The sequence below is a fragment of the Clupea harengus genome, chromosome 25 (genome assembly GCF_900700415.2).
Source record: "Clupea harengus chromosome 25, Ch_v2.0.2, whole genome shotgun sequence".
NCBI lineage: Eukaryota > Metazoa > Chordata > Actinopteri > Clupeiformes > Clupeidae > Clupea > Clupea harengus.
This window is the reverse complement of record NC_045176.1, coordinates 14,185,177-14,203,090: the sequence shown is the minus strand read 5'-3', so window position 1 is coordinate 14,203,090 and position 17,914 is coordinate 14,185,177. Positions and strand designations below refer to the sequence as shown.

The 17,914-nt window shown below is 35.8% G+C and overlaps 1 protein-coding gene across 3 annotated transcripts; it reads right to left on the bottom strand.

The window, feature by feature from the left end:
• Positions 1 to 13,892: 13,892 nt before the first annotated feature.
• Positions 13,893 to 17,529, bottom strand: LOC122128837. 3 transcript variants are annotated; one of them, XM_042703717.1, is made up of 5 exons: positions 16,776 to 17,529; positions 15,866 to 16,150; positions 15,572 to 15,637; positions 14,608 to 14,737; positions 13,893 to 14,166 (listed from the first exon to the last, which is right to left on the bottom strand). In XM_042703717.1, exons 2-4 carry the CDS (start codon positions 16,035 to 16,037, stop codon positions 14,610 to 14,612), a joined length of 366 nt encoding a protein of 121 aa, XP_042559651.1. In that variant the 5' UTR covers positions 16,038 to 16,150; positions 16,776 to 17,529; the 3' UTR covers positions 13,893 to 14,166; positions 14,608 to 14,609. The 3 variants fall into 3 exon arrangements, with proteins under 3 accessions (XP_042559651.1, XP_042559652.1, XP_042559650.1); XM_042703718.1 differs by having other exon boundaries at positions 17,104 to 17,529; XM_042703716.1 differs by having other exon boundaries at positions 15,866 to 17,529.
• Between the last annotated feature and the right edge of the window lie 385 nt (positions 17,530 to 17,914).

Sequence of the window (17,914 nt, the reverse complement as noted above, 5' to 3'; positions counted from 1 at the left end):
ACATAGCATCATGACATTTTGACAACCTATACTCTGGATATTTCAACCTGAGTGAGTTTTAAACATAAAATATCATTCATATTTCATTGTTTATCTGGAAACATTCAAAATGAACTGAAGTGGGAGCAAAATTAAATAAAACTTACGTGATTCCACAGTCAGTTTAGTGCCCCTACCAAATATGATTTTTTCATAGCCTCCAGTAGTCACACTGAAGTATAGACCACATCAAAAACTACATACATCTCCTCCAAAAAGCTTTTAAAGACCCCTGATGAATTTTTCATTGGGGTATTGTTAAATTGTTCAGCAATAGTCAGAATTGTTATCTGTAAGCCATCCTACCTGAAGGGTTTTTACATCACTGGTATTTAACTAGTGATGGTAGTCACTAAGGCATTCAACTGCTTCATTGTTTGGCCACCCACAACAGTGCATGGTCACAGACATATTTATCTCAGGTATACAAAATGAAAAAAAATTAGGAATGTAATGCAACTGGAAGGCTAATTATACAGATAAGGCTTTAGTTATTAGTTTATGTCACCACACCATAAACTTTCGGAAAAAATTCAAAAACAACCAATTAATACGTTTAGTATATAAACTTCAGGAATAGTTGCGTACTCACTTGGACTAACTGAAAGTTTTGTTCCACGACCAAAGAACACTCTTCCAGTAGAGTCAGCTAACCCACAGTGTTGCACTAAGGCACATTAAACAGTGTGCATACTGCATGCTTAATTCTACACACTATAAAACGTTCCAAGAACATATAATGTCTGATATTGCCATTTGCCATTTCGTACGATATTAATACCAAAACAACAACCATGTCACATCATATTACGATCTGGACAGTACTGCGCAAACCCCTTTTACTGTTAAACAGCATTTAAGTATGCTCATTATGAGCCGAGATTTTAAATTTGATTACCAGTACAGTCTTAATAAAACAAAATATCTGAAACTCACGTGATTCCACAATCACTTTGGTTCCACTGCCAAAAATAATCTTGCCAGTTCCTTGATTCACACCAAGACTGACATCATGTCAAATACCATGAAACGTAGTGCATGACATTCTTGCAATTTTGTTGCACTTCAAACTTTTTGACATTACAGTAATATTCCTTACCCTAACTTTTAAAAAGCATTTTTGAGGGTTCCTTTTTGTTGCAACCAACACAAAGATGGCATATATATAGCATGTGCCCATGTTATAGTGTCTCATTCACAGTATATTTAACACAAAGATGGCATATATATAGCATGGGCCCATGTTATAGTGTCCCATTCACAGTATATTTAACAGAAAGATGGCATATATATAGCATGTGCCCATGTTATAGTGTCCCATTCACAGTATATTTAACAGAAAGTCGTATATTCATAGTAATTTTTGACATTACATACTGTTCACTCAGATAAGTGATAATCATCCTGCTAACAGAAATGTACTTACGTGTTTCAATATTAAGCCTGGTACCTTGGCCAAAGATGACTTTTCCAACAGTGCCAGTATTCACACCACATAACATTACAATAATGTAGTCACAACTTCTGTCAAGTATGTGGCTGGTATAACGCTTGTATGATTTTCAAATCTTAAATTGTTGATATTAAATTCTTCAGTTATCCAAATAATTTACAATTAATATCACTATTAATGATGTATTCTCACCTGTTTCTACATAGAGCTGAGTTCCATGCCCAAAGACAATTTTATCTGATGAAGTCCTCACACTATGTGTTGTATCACACATAAAACTCTATCTAATCAGTCATCCATCTTAAATACATCTCACATTGTCCACAAGACCTCTAATTACAAATGCAATCATAGTGGCACCAATAGTCAATTCATAGAATTATTTCAATAGTAAGAAAGCCATTTTCAACTCACTTGACTTAACAATGAGCTTAGTACCACTTCCATAAATGAGCTTGTTGTTTCCAGAACTAGTAGTCACACTAAGCTAAACACCATGACAAATATGTAGCACTGAATCATTACAATTCATTCAACAACCAGTTATATTCGTAAAACGAATTTCTAAAAGCATTTTTGAGGGTTCTTTGTCTTGTATCACACATAAAACCCTATCTAATCAGTCATCCATCTTAAATACATATCTCGTTTCAAACTGCGGAATATTGACACAAGGTAGATCTGCGCTGGAATACACAAACATTGTCCACAAGACCTCTAATTACATCTCACAAATCATAGGGGCACCAATAGTCAATTCATAGAATTATTTCAATAGTAAGGATGAAAAAATTTCAAAGAAGAAAGCAATTTTCAACTCACTTGACTTAACAATGAGCTTAGTACCACTTCCATAAATGAGCTTGTAGTTTCCAGAACTTGAAGTCACACTAAGCTAAACACCATGACAAATACGTAGCACTGAATCCTTACAACTCATTCAAAGGGATACAAATGTAAGACACTTATTATCTCTTAAATATGATCTTAACAGTATGTCTCTTATGCTGTTAATGGAAGGCTAAGGGATTATTTTTAACTCCTCGTGAATGCAATGCCAACGCATACATTTTAACTCCTGGACATTTCTTATGTTGTTATCCAAAACAGCACTTTATCTTTTGATTAAAGTGGGACTTACTTGGGTTGATAAGCACTGCAGTGCCACTACCAAAAATGAGCTTGTTGTTGCCAGACACACTGTCACACTCACCATATCACAAACTACTCTATGAAGCCTAGCCCAGACAAAGACAAGGAAAATGCAGCAAATAGCACTCTGCCCATGCTTGACTATTATATTCTCAGTCAGGTTGGATTCAAATGTCTTTGGTCCTACTAGTTGTATATTCAGATATACATTTATTGTGCATTTTTAAACCCTTTCTTAACCTTTCAGAATGTAAATCAACTACATGCAGGTCTTATAGCAGTGACAATGGGAAGCATTTTGCAAATTGTTACTGCCTGATACATTTGAAACTTACTTGCTTCAACGGTTAACTTTGTGCCGCTCCCAAAGAGGATTTTGTAGGTTGATGCACTTGACACACTATGCTATACTCCATACCAAATACAGCACAGTGAAACACTGCCATAAGATCAACTTAGGAAGGTCAAATTCCCTCTCATTGAAACCTGCTATGCAACGGAGCTATACTACAGAAAAACCTATATCAATGGTATAATACAAATAGAATGTTTTGAGTCTACTATATAAATAAACATAATATAATATAGTATACCATTTTAACCCATGGCCAAACCAAATCCAACATAAGAGTCTTGCAACCATCCTGAAACCAAATTGAACAAATACATGACAATCACTGTGTTCTGCTCACCTGTTTGGACATGAAGTTGGGTTCCGTGCCCAAAGATAATTTTGTTCCCTGCATCATTCACACTGTGTCTGCCATCATACATAAAAGCTGAATCTCCATCCTGTTTTCCCTGAGTACTGACCCCAACAGCTTAACACTGATAACTATGCATCTCATGAATCCACCCAAAGTTGAGAAATACTGTTAAGCGCATGATCCCACAATTCGTTAGCATTGTCGTCAGTACCAATATTCGAGTAAAATTCGAATTTATTCTGCCACTTTTGAACCACTGTACAGTGTACACCATCATTGCTATGCTACCTAATGTGATTATATAAATAAATACATAATTCAGTTCTCTATACTTCCTTAGGACAGAGAGCGTTAATCACATATGATTACTAATATGATACGGACAACCAGCAGACCAGGCTTACAGAGCAAACATGGGTTTAACCCGTCCTCTCTTTATACAGACTTAACGATATATTATATGCATAATGCTAATGGCATTATATACATCTATATCACACTATAATTTCACCAATTCTACCAATTCCATTAGACCACATTTAAATAATGATATAATCTCTTTTATATTGTTTTTCATGACGATTACTATTTCATATCACTATTACAATTCATGTATGAGTAATTCTAATACATGCATGAAAGCATTTCATGGGCATTTATGAAGGGTATTCTATTTAACAGTGACTATTTAAACACACGCTATCAAAAAGGGAAATAAATCTTAAACTTACTTGACTGCACAATCAGTTTAGTGCCACTGCCAAATATGATCTTGTTAGTACCCATGCCAGTAGTCACACTGAGCTATACACTATATCAAAAACTTATAGACGATACAAACAACTAGTGCCTGAACATATCACCAATAAAAACACATAACTTTAAACTATCACATTGCCCTTATGTACTGTAACAGAATGTAAACGTAAAAGTTTAAGTGTAAACATAAAAGCTGAAATAATGGTTATGTAGTTCTTATCTTGATAGAACTGTCAAAGACCATATATATTATAAACTATTACAATAGATGTTAAAAACTTACTTGAATGTATGACAAGTTTAGCTCCATTGCCAAAGATTATTTTACCACTTGTACCAGTATACACACCACATAAAACTGCATAACATAAACAGGTTGCTGTGTTGTTTGCATTCATTGGCATCTTGAACTTTTACTGTATAAACCAATCACAGTATTATACAGTAAAATATAATAGTGATCACACTAACCTTAGTCTTCTATAATATCTGTAGCACTAGGGCAAATCTAATCAGAAATTGTTTTGATTTTGAGAGACTGAAAAGTTCCCGAACTGATATTATAAATATTCCTGTTTGTCGCACTGCGAGTTTATATTTTATAAGCAGTTACCTATGAAATAACATCATAACCATAACCGTTAACTACTGTACATACAGATTCATGTAAAAGACTTTCATCTTGGATTTTACATCAGAATGCAGTCAGAGATGAAGGCATTTTGACCACAGTTGCTGCTAAAATGTTTAACATGTTTAACTTACTTGCTTCAACAGTAAGTTTAGTGCCTCTCCCAAATAGGATTCTGTAGTCTCCTTGACCTGACACACTACGCTACAGTACATATCAAATACTGCTCCAGAATACCACCAGAAGATCAAACATCACTATGGAGTTCAACCACTTTACTCAGTAAATTTGCATCTATATATAGTCAGTTACAACATCCAATAATGGTTTTCTTCTTAATTTGTTTAACCACTAACTGTAACACGAGAAATTTGAAAATTACTTTAAGTATGAATTTGAAACCAGATTTCAGTGAAAATTGGAAGCATTTTGACTATTGTCACTCCTTGAATATATTTCACACTCATGGAACATATATTAAACTTACTTGCTTTGACAGTTAACTTACTGCCACTCCCAAACAGGACTATAAGCTTTGCCCCGCCAGATACAATATGCTACACTACATAACAGAGATTGTCCTATCAAACATATAACTGTTGATCATCCATCTGGTTTTTAAATAGCTATACTTATACAATATTCTATGGACAGCAATAATGAAAAATTACTTTAAACAAAACAAGCATTGCCTTTTGTGTCTTGAGATGTTTTCTCTCTTCTGTTAAGCAATTCAGTATAGACTGACTTTAGAAATACAATCAAAACAATGTGATGAAGAGGCATGTAAAGAAATTATTTCACTTACGTGATTCTACAGTTAATTTTGTACCATTTCCAAATATGATCTTGTCATTGCCACCTCTAGTCACACCAAGAGAGAGTCCCTGTCAAATACTCTTCCATGTACATACCTTTCATCTTCATTTTAAGATACCTGAACATTTTTAAACTGGTTCAGTTGAGTGAAGGTACGTATTTAAAATAGAAAAATGATTCAGTTTTACAATGGGAAACCATAATAACCCTGGAAACTCATTGATCACCTATTTTATATTTACCTATTTGCACTCTGTTACTTTTGAGTTTGTTGTTAATCATTCATTCACAGTTCAATACAGTACAGGTGAATATTAAGTCTACGCATAGATGGATGGATGAAATTAACACGTGCATGCCTGCGGATGAATAAAGATTAACTAACCTGAACTCTATCTTAATTCACTGTGGTCCAATTATGTATAGCTATATCGTCATGTCCACATACTTTTCATATATCAAATTTTTTTTACAGAGTAAAGCAAAACTTACTCAATCCAACAATCAGTTTTGTGCCTCTTCCAAATATGAGTTTCCTTCCTCCTGAGTCACCAGTCCCACAGAGCTTAACACCGTATCAAATACCGGCCTTATCAATCAATCCCTATTTCACTATTCTGAGCCTATTGCACTTTTGAATGAATGAACAGTTGAATCTGATATCATGATATTGGTAGTAGTAATTTCTTCAATTTCACACGGTCCTCTCAGGTTGATATTATCCTCTCAGATAATTCCAATGGCATACACTGGCATGTACTGTTTAGTCTCATTTTACTGTAATACAGGAACATTTTTGAGTGGTATGCCAACATAAAAAGAAACTTACTTGAATTTACCATCAGCTTTGTACCACTCCCAAATATGATCTTGTTTCCCCCTCCAGTATTCACACTGAGATACACAGCATAGCAAAAACTCAAGGCCCCGCCAGGGCTCTAGTCTCCATGGCACTACACACTCCGAATCTGGCACGGTCTAATCTTAATAGTAGTCATTTCTCAAAATAATGCTTACACCAGACCTACACCTAATTCAATGTGGTCCAATTATGTATATAGCTATTTCATCATGTCCACATACATTTCATATATCAAATTTTTTTTAAAGAGTAAAGCAAAACTTACTCAATCCAACAATCAGTTTTGTGCCTCTTCCAAATATGAGTTTCGTTCCTCCTGAGTCACTAGTCCCACAGAGCTTAACACCGTATCAAATACCGGCTTTATCAATAAATCCCTATTTCACCATTCTGCGCCTACTACACTAAACAGTTGAATTAATCTGATATCATGATATTGGTAGTAGTAATTTCTTCAATTTCACACGGTCCTCTCAGGTTGATATTATCCTCTCAGATAATTCCAATGGCATAAACTGGCATGTACTGTTTAGTCTCATTTTACTGTAATACAGGAACATTTTTGAGTGGTATGCCAACATAAAAAGAAACTTACTTGAATTTACCATCAGCTTTGTACCACTCCCAAATATGATCTTGTTAACCCCTCCAGTATTCACACTGAGATACACAGCATAGCAAAAACTCAAGGCCCCGCCAGGGCCTGGCACGGTCTAATCTTAATAGCAGACATTTCTTAGAATAATGCTTACACCAGACCTACACATACACATAACATATGTGGTTTTGCATGTAAAGACACTGACCATTCATGTGTCCTATAACAGCATTTTAATAACTTGAAGATATTGCTAGAAAAACACGTTATCATATCCAAGTATGTTCACTTTGTAATGACTTACTTGAATGGATGTGAAGTTTAGTGCCATTGCCAAAAATAATCTTTCCATTGGAGGAAGCAAGCACACAATAGATAACTACATCACAATAACCTTCATTCAAGGCATCATTCATAAAGACTGTTCATAAAGACTGTTCATAAGGACTGTTCATAAAGACTGTTCATAACAACACAAAAGGAGTAAGCTCTCCTCCAGCCTTACACAAGCAGTTATGATGGTGATTAATCTTGTGTTTGAAATGACCAATCACTTGGTCTAAAAGATGGATCTTCATGGAGAACTTTGAGCAATGAATCAATCTGCATTCCCTCATTATCCTTTTTGATATAGGGCTTTGTAGGGCAAGAGAATGCATAAAGAATGCATAAAAGACAATACTGGAAAACATACAATACTCAGATGGTAGTACAGGCCCAACAGTACCGGTTATAGCACAGAGTACTGTGATTAAATCATTCTTTTGGCTCTATATACTTGGGAAGGACAGAAAGCGTGAATCAAATATGATTACTTATATAATATGGACAACCAGCAGACCAGGCAAACATGGCTTTAACCCATGCTCTCTTCATAGAGACTTCATGATGTATTATACATATCTATATGTCACCCTACAATTTCACGAATTCCTCCAATTCCATCTGACCGCATTTAAATAATGATATCATCTCTTTCATGTTGTTTAACATGACAATTACTAGTTCATATCACCATTACGATTCATATGAGTAATTCTAATACATGCATGAAAGCATTTCATGGGCATTTATGAAGGGTATTTTAGTTAACAGTGATTATTTAAACGCACGTTATCAAAAGGGAAATAAATCTTAAACTTACTTGACTGCACAATCAGTTTAGTACCACTGCCAAATATGATCTTGTTAGCACTAGTGCCAGTAGTCACACTGAGCTATACACTATATCAAATACTTGTAGACGATACAAACAACTAGCGAAGAATGCATCAAAATCTAGTGCCTGAATAATCTACCTATAAAAAAGACATAACTTCTTTAAACTTTAAACTATCACATTGCCCTTGGGGCTTGTACTGTTACAGAATACAAACGTAAACCTTTGTACAGCACAACGGTTCTCTGTTGGCATGTAGAAAGTTGCATGTGTAAAAGTTCTCTCAAATTTGAAATCGTTATGTAGGGTTATTTAGCTTTTATTTTGATAGAACTGTCAATGACTGTAACTATTATATACTATTGCAATAGATGTTAAAAACTTACTTGAATTTATGACAAGTTTAGCTCCATTGCCAAAGATTAGTTTATCACCGGTATACACACCCTATAAAACTGCATAACATAAACAGGCTGCTGTATTGTTTGCATTCATTGGCATCTTGAACTTTTACTGTATAAACCAATTTGATATCACAGTATTATACAGTAACATAGTGATCACACTAAACTTAGTCTACTATAATATCTGTAGCACTTTGTCAAATCTAATTAAGATTTTGAGTGACTGAAAAGTTCCTGAACTGAACATTACAAGATTATATATGTTCCTGTTTGTCGCACTACACTTATATCAGCAGTTACCTATGAAATAGCCATGACCATTACCATTATTTTATTTTCTGAGCACCGTTTACAACTGATTTGGCAAAATCCAATAGACTTACGTGTTTCCACAATCACTTTAGTGCCATGTCCAAAGATGATTTTGTTCCCTGTCTTCACACCCAGCAACACACCATGTCAAAAACTACCAACAGCAATCATAGCATTCTGTCTTACTTTTATCTGATACACGGGGGATCTTTATAGCTAAAGAGGATTATTCTAAGAAACGCTGGATCGCTCAACAAAGAGCTCAACGAATCTGTTGCATTACATAACATTATGACAATTTTCCATACAATATAATCTAGATATGCCAACCTGAGTGAATTTTAAAACGACAAATATCTACTAATGTTAATGTTGATGTGGGAGAATTGTTGGAGCGCAATTTGAAATTTCATTTTTGAGATAAGACTTAATGATGAACAAATTTAAATCAAACACTTACCTGATTCAACGATAACTTTAGTACCATTTCCAAATATTATCTTATAGCCCCCTCCACTCACAGTCACACTGCACAGAGGACTATGTCAAATACTACCTCATCAGATACTGCTGTACTTCTCAAGGTCATTAAACAGATACTGTGGAATATTTCATTGATTTTTGTGCGGTCAAAGAAAGAGCTTGAAGCTGTCGATTTAGATTTTTTGATATTTAGTATATTTAGTATTTATATTTAGTCTTGGTCAATTTCAACTACAGAGGTCAATGTGCAAGTCCTGTGATGTATCACTGCTTACACAGAGGCAAATATGTTGTTTTATATTGCTTTCACTGACAAAGATTATAATTTGCTTGATTATATACAAGTAAACACCCAGTGGAGGAATTCAAGGAAACCTTTTAGTGGCAAACTCTAGTCAAATTATCATGACTTGCAGATTTGTCTAACCTGCCATATGTCTTTGGAGTAACTCTTACACTGGTATCAAATATAAATTTGAATACAAAATAAACGTATGATACAAAAGTAAAAGTCAAGGGCACTATGGAGGTGAGTATGAATTATACAGACTTACGTGATTCCACAAACAGTTTAGTGCCATGTCCAAACACGATCTTACTGCCTGTACCAGTATTCACACTGAGCTACGTGGCATGGCAAAAACTATGTGCACTTCCCAAGCACTTTTAATGTATTGTGCAAAATTGCCTATGGCTCACGTAAAGGAAACATTTGAGCTCTGGGTATTTACTTTTGTTGTATGAACTCCACTATAGCAATTTTTGATGAATGTCCTCATGATGTTCAGATTCAGTCTGAGTCAGATAAAATCACTTAATTGAACGATTATTTTGTTTCTGTGTCAGCTTCACTTGGTTTCTCTCAGAAATGAAAACGCAACGCTTTAACATGCAGCTCTGTGTTTAACTTAGACTGTTGACTATGTGAAAGAATTTCGCTGAGATTCATCGTCTTTGACAGAATCATATGTTTGAAACACTTACCTGTCTTTAGTGCCATTTGTTATCTCTAAATGCTATATAAATACTATATAAAGGATTCTACCCAAGCGAGAGGGCTGTTTTTTTAGGTATTACACCTAAACATTATCGACACATAGCAAGCAAAGACCTGGATGACCATATAACTTAAACCCCATCAGTAATGTCAGTACAACACAAAAATGTATAAATTGTGTTAATTTAAAAGCTTGGAATAGTTGGTGGGTGCACAAGGTTGATCAGAATGATTATACTCACTTGGCTGTACAACTAGCTCTGTTCCAGATCCAAATATCAGTTTGTTGTTGGATGAGGATAACCACAGTGCTACATTCACTAACATAAAACCAGCCATGGTCATAAAACAGTATTCTCCCCTTAGTTCTTGTTCTTGTCTTGTACAAAATGATATTTACAACTAAACTATATTAAATAATAAACTATATAACACTATTGAGTTATACACTATTCAGCCATATTATATATGATTGCATATTTTTGAACCTGAGGCTTTTGTAACTTTAACAAGTGAGAGAATGGTTTTGACATACAGAATTGGCATCATACACACAATTAGCTACATTATACAGTATTATATATGTCTAACCTGTGATGCTGTCTTGGAATCCTCCACTGACACCCAACCATCAGGATCCACCAGTGGCCATCGAAAAGGACAAAAAAAAAACAATCCTGGTCAGGTCTAGTGTAAGGCCAACAATGCAGCAGACTGCACATGGAGCAGCGTACATGCAGTGCCAAATAACTTGTTTCCGTAAGTCATAAAATAGCTCCAAAAACTTGATCCCAGTTGCTGCCCACAATAGGCCAAGGCTCATGGTCTTAGAGACAATTGAAAATAATTTAGAAAAACAAAAAGAGTTGCGACACCTCCATCTGGGATCTGGGAGCCATGTGTAAACTGCGGCTTTCTTCTCATGATGTGCATCAATGGTCTCTGACAGTCACGTTTGTGTACAAGAAGCTGACTAAGAGATGCCATGCTGTCTAGTACACACACTGTTGACCCACTAGCCTACTTTAAACTGACAGCACTATGCTCTATGCACTATGCTCCTAACAGGAGACAGTCACCTGTGGCCTATATCTCTAATGCAGCTCAGCATTCTTTTAAATAACCATGAAGAGCAAACTAACTTCTGGGGGCCAATTCTCATAAAAGCTCACAGCATCCAACTAAATGTCTAGTGAAGAGTAATGTATGTCTAAGCACAGAATGATTCTTAAATAAACTAGGAAAATGTCATTATCTACTTTAGTATTCATATATTAAAACGTTTTGGTGCTACATAGGTCTGCATATGATGACAAGAAGAGCCCCTGCCTGTCCAGTGAGGCCTTGTATTGTGACTACCATGTTTGAGCAGTAGGGGTCACTAGTTCACTCTGTGGAACTAACAGGGGGCAAACTCACATTCTTCCCGTGCTTCTCACAACCTCTTCACTGGATGCACTGAAACACAGAGAAGAGATCATGTCACTGGACCAGTCAGAATTATTCCTAAATTCAGTTATTCTGAACACTATAGAAAAGAACACAACATTTTGTGGATTGTTTGTTGAATAACCTTACATCAGTCGGTAGATGATGGACAGTATGCTTACGTTCACTTTTGATCACAAGGGAGGCACTGGGAGAGGCCTACAGGCATGCTGTTGACCTGCAATGGCACAGTGTGTGAGCATACAATGGGGGGGGGGGAATGACTTCCTTGGCAGAGTTTACTTGTGGCTGACCCCCATAAGAAAAAGAGAACTTCTTATTATCTCCTAAGTTTTTCCTAGATATTTAGGATTGAATATCCTGCTTCTCAGATTTCTATATGGGTCACATTTCTCCTATGGCGTTAAAGGAAAGATCACAAGGTCATAAATCATGCTCGGTTTTACTAATCTCACCTCTATTTCTCTCACGACAACCTTGGTGTTTAAGGATGAAGCACACATTTTCACAATTAAGTGCATTTAACTAGTCTATAACAAGAAGATTGGTCAAAGCTGCTGTGGAGAGGGGTTGCTAAGAGATCTTTTTGTCGATTATGGTAGATTTTTACAATAAAGTGCCTCGTCTCATTTCTTTTAGGAGAAATATCTGTGATTAAATTGATACGAAACTGAAAAAAATTATGAGATCAAGTCTAGGTGTTCTGAGCTATCAAAGATCCATCTTTGAGAGCAAAACTTTTCAAATAGGACTGTTTTTGAGGGGAACATCAACTAAAAACTATTCTATTATGTTAAAAGGTACCTCCAGCTATGGCATAATATTCTTTTTGATTTAACCACCAACACAGTCACTAGCATACCTGTCAGCTCTGACCTGAAAAATAAAATGTTTTCCCAGTGTGCATTCAGCTGAGATGTAAATGTATTTTCAATGTTTCAGAAAGTCTTATATGAAAGGACTGCTGTCTTTGTCACACCCCCCCCCCCCACTCTCTCTCTCCCTCCCTCCCTCTCTGTGTGTATGTGAGAGGGTGGCGTAATAGCTACACCACATTTCCAACCGCATATTAAAAGAAAATGGAACTTCAACATATCATTACATGCTTATCATAGTTTTGTTCAGTATTTGCCTTGAAGGTAATTTAAAGTGTTTGAAGTCAATGCTTCTAGATAAGGGTGTAGTTCATAAAATGATACGTTAGTTTTGCCTTAGTTAAGCAAACATTATATACTTTATAATTCTATAAACATTATATACTTTTTATATTCTATATCCCTTTTATTGCATACCTATATTTCCACTTGCATGTAAAATGCTTAAACATCTACACCAATGACTGAAACTGCTCAGTATACACAGGCATACTGAACAGAACCGTCTTTACATTATTCCACACTCTCAATTATTGTTGGGTATTGGACATTTTTTTATTGATTGACCACAATAAAACGACTGCACCTTTAAGACACCAACATGCTTCAAAACCACAAATTGGTTACAGCATGAGAAAAACTTTAGCATAGTACAGCTGAAATTGTGTCATTCTGTGAGCAGACTGAGCAAGCTCATAGAGCAGGTGTGTCAGTCTGTGTAAGGAGCGCACCAGTCTTAGGACTTCTAAAATAAAATAATATGAAATAATAGTTTTGGAATCCCCTGTAACTTTACATTTGTGAGCCGTAGACCTACATATCTTGTATACCCACATATAACTGTGGCAGTATGTATATTATTTAGGGTTATGAAGGGTTATTATCGGTTTATAACTTCTCTCTATCGTTTATTATTTTGCAGGCCCAGGCATTGCACCCAATGACAGAACTTAACTTGCAGTTTCTTGGAAACGAGCTCTGCAGCAGATTCTTATCTGGCAGTGTGGTTAGAAGCTTTGTCTGTTGCTGCTGAGCAGTTAAACAAGCGGTTTAAGGTGCTCGAGGGCAACTATTTGCATTGCATTTTTATTAATTCATCAAATAATTTAGACTATAAAATGCAACTTATTTTCAAATATTAACATCAAATATCTAACACAAATCAAAAGCAAAGACAGTCACGCAAAAAAATGTTGGTTTTGTTTTTTAATTAGCGTACAGAAAAAATGTTAGAAAGTTTGTGGTTCATAGGCTCATGATTTAAAAGCATATGTTATGAAATAGCAAGGATAGTAAATAGCAAGGGTTGAATTCTACCAGCTCCATACTGCAGTCAAAGCTATGAAATATTGCAAACATATGTCTATCCAACAGATCTCAGATCTCAATTACACAGGAGCGATGTGATCTACTGCAAATGAAACTTGCGAATCAGCCTGAAGGAATTAGACTGATTTCTCCACAGTTCTGTTGAGAAAATCAACACAGGTAGTACTGTGTCAGTGGTTTGGACACACAATTCAGCTAATTTGATAATATACATATAGATTTTTCAATGCTGTTTCTAGGCCTATACTTTCCACATAAAACACAGAAATAATAATCTTAATTGACTGCCACAATAAATAAATGTGCTTTATCTCGGTTATTTCCAAATCTATAATGTGTATTATGTGGAATTATCTTAAATATGATATAATGACAATGTGATATAATCTTACAAATTTGGCCTTGACCGGCTTTGGCTTTGTCATCACCTTTTGGTACACATTAGATTCTCAGAAGGACATTTCAGTAGCAGATTTAGATAATGAACAATAATCTATATATATATATATATATATATTACAATTACGTGATTTTAGCCACTAAGTGGTTTCATAATGCAGTTTATAGATCTAAACTTACCCTTACATCACCAGTACTTTGACAGTCATCATCACGTTAACTGCCACTGCTTTTGCAAACACAATCCTCAGACCAGTGACCAACAAAGACATGAAATTCATCTTCGGATCTGGATCTGGATCTGAAACCACTGAAAAGGCCAACAGGGACAAATGTCACTTCACAAAAAAAGTACAAAAGAAGTATGAGCATGACTGTCACAATAATAGTACTATTTGATTATCCTCTCATTTTATTTAAAGATGTGAATCTGTGCTTTAATTAACATTCACATGGCAGCAAAATCCAAAGACCTAAAGCAGCAGTAAGGAGTTTGAGTTGAAAACTAGCTACTATCTAACTACTGAAAAGGTATGCAAAAACCTTACAAAACACCAACAACAGCACAGCTGCTGGCACGGATAAAAGGCTTGCTAGCATGCTAACTCATATTCCATGCTAACAGGTCCAACCCGAACCACAGAACTGCATTGTACATAGCCAAGACGGCTCCTTGGAACAACAAGTGTGAATCTGTTTATCTGTCACAAGTCACAAGTCTTTTATTGTCAGATGCACACAATGACACAGGGTCAGACTGGGCACTGAAATTCTTAGGACAAGGCACCGCACAACAACCTACCATAGCATAACATAACATAACATAATATAACATAACATGACATACACTCTGTACAAGTACTCTGAACATAATTTACATGTAATAACATATAACTATCCTTCATATAACTGTCCTTCATATAACTATATACCAAGACAATCTATTTAGAGATAGCAGTACTATTTGCCTATAAAAACATGCTTCAAAAAGTGTCAAACCGTCTCTTTTAAGAAATGCATCACAACCTCCTAATTTTGCAGATATCTTCACTTTAGTTTTATCACAAATTTAAATTTGAATTCCACTGCCAAGCAATACAAAAGTTATAACATATAAACGTTTAAGCTTGAAATGATAACTAACCCGTCTGGTTGCTAATGGTGACATTGACACAGTTGGGTTCAGGCATTTTTTCAGTCACTTCCATAACTGCAAACAGAAAACCAAAATGATGTGTAATCTGTTAGAAGTAACATGGTATGCACAAGAACCAGTGCACCAAACTGCTTTCCGACCTTGTTGCTGCGCTTGTTAGTATTTTACAAAACACTTAACCACTTAACGCACATGAAAACATGTCATTTCTTTCTGTTAGCACCTACTAGGATACAAACACATGAATCTAAAGACAAGCATGCACAGAGGTGTGTGCCATACCTGGAGGGACTGTTTGGAGATCATTTTCCTCTGACTTTTCGGTCACACCTTGCAGACTGCATTCCTTTATGGCATTAGACACAAAGGCAGCTAAGTAGTAGGTCTTCTTTTGGGGGGACAGGACTGACTTTGACACATCCACTTTGACTGCTTCAGTCGTGGTCACCGTCATCTCCCCGGTCTTGCTCCCAAACGTCTCGGCCAAACATACCTGAGTGGTCGCAGTTGACCCGACTCCCGCGGGGGTCAGAATTGAAATGGAAGGGGGAGATTTTGGAGGGTCTTCTGTGGAGAAGAAGTTACATAATTATGCCTGTGTGAATAGTCACAAACTTTGCTCTGACCACATTACAAACAGTCTTTTTTTAACTACAATGCTGTTGGCTCACACAATTGGACACACTGATCAAAAAGAGTTTGTGGCTTATTTCATGCTACCTGGTGTATTATGACATACAAGACCAGAACTCAAAACTATTACTTACGGCAAGAGTACATATTTAACTTATTTTGAATGTGCTTTATATCACTCACATGCCATGTATATTAGGAACAGAGTTTTAACAGTGGTAATCTCATGTTTGGCAGTTATAATACAGCTACATATTTCCAGGAGCTCACAAAAGCAACACAAATCCTAAAAATCTAATCTAAAGAAAGCATTTTTCATCTTCCTATATTTATCAGTGGACTTAGCTGTAATTAGGTATGTTTCATATTACGCATTTTAGCCATTACACCAAAGATGTCGAGAAAACAATCCCTCTAATAAATTGACGTTATCTTTCGCAGCATACGTGGGTTATGTGTCTCATCTAAACGCAGCTATCCAATGCGTATAATAACTGTTAAGACATGTCAAACAGAGTTCAGCGCATGCATTATCTTTGCTTACAAAGAATATACTCACTTGGTGTTACTTGAAGAGAAATTGCCTTTCCAAAAGTCAAGGCATCAGTAGAGGATCACTGACTATAGCCCATCTACAAAAACTCTACACGATTTGAGTAACAGAATAACTAATTCCCTTCAATGCCAGTAGTTATTATGTCACCTTTTAGGTAACTCAGACTGGAAGATTCAATTGCATAGGATATATAATCTTTTTCACTCAAGTTGTGGTGTAACACAAAGTGCAAAGATGTTTCATCAGTGATGATACTAAAGATGCACTATCAAGTCTGACACATATGTAGGACAGATACAAGAAGATATATTTCAACAAATGCAGTACTTACTGGGTGAGACGGTGAGACTGATGGCTTTCCCGAAAGTCAATGGCTCCACGGAGCAAAATCATCTCACAATAACCGTCGATAAACTACCACAAACACAAGAGAACCCAAATGCTGTAGCACACTTGTAAAAGTTGGCTGATGACTGTTTACATGTACACTTTCCTTGACCATAGACTTACATTTTGACAATTTTGAACACAGTGGTTCTTGGTGCACAGCCACTTACCCTGAACCTAACGGAGTAATGCATCAAATACATCTAAAAGTGAATTGTAACATTGCAAATGCCAAATTGCTGTCTGTCCTACAGAATGCATCATCAATAACAGCATTATCAGAAGAGTTCCAGAAAAGAAGCAGGGAAATTCCAGCTGGAGTTCTTGTACAGAGCTCAATATAAAATATACCACTGTGGTACCGTATACACTGTGAAACAACCTGACACAAAAACCAAGGTGCAGTAAAGCGAGGCTTGTTCCTGTTCTTGCAACTCCCATTTATAGGTACAATTCCAATGTTTTAAGCATTCTTAATGGATTTTACACAATTAACCCTGACACACTGTAGGCTATTTATGGTTATTTCAAAAAAAAAAAAAAAATGCATTTTAAATATTTTAATGGATATTCAACTCTGAATCATCTGTAAAGTACAATATATACTAATACAATATTTAGTCATTGCCCTGATGTTTTATAATCATTGTCTATTCTAAATCTAACTATTCTATTCTAACGATTCTATAGGGCGCAAGATGTGTGCACGAAATTCTACGCAGACAATTCAAACAAAGTGAGGTGGGTTTTTGTAC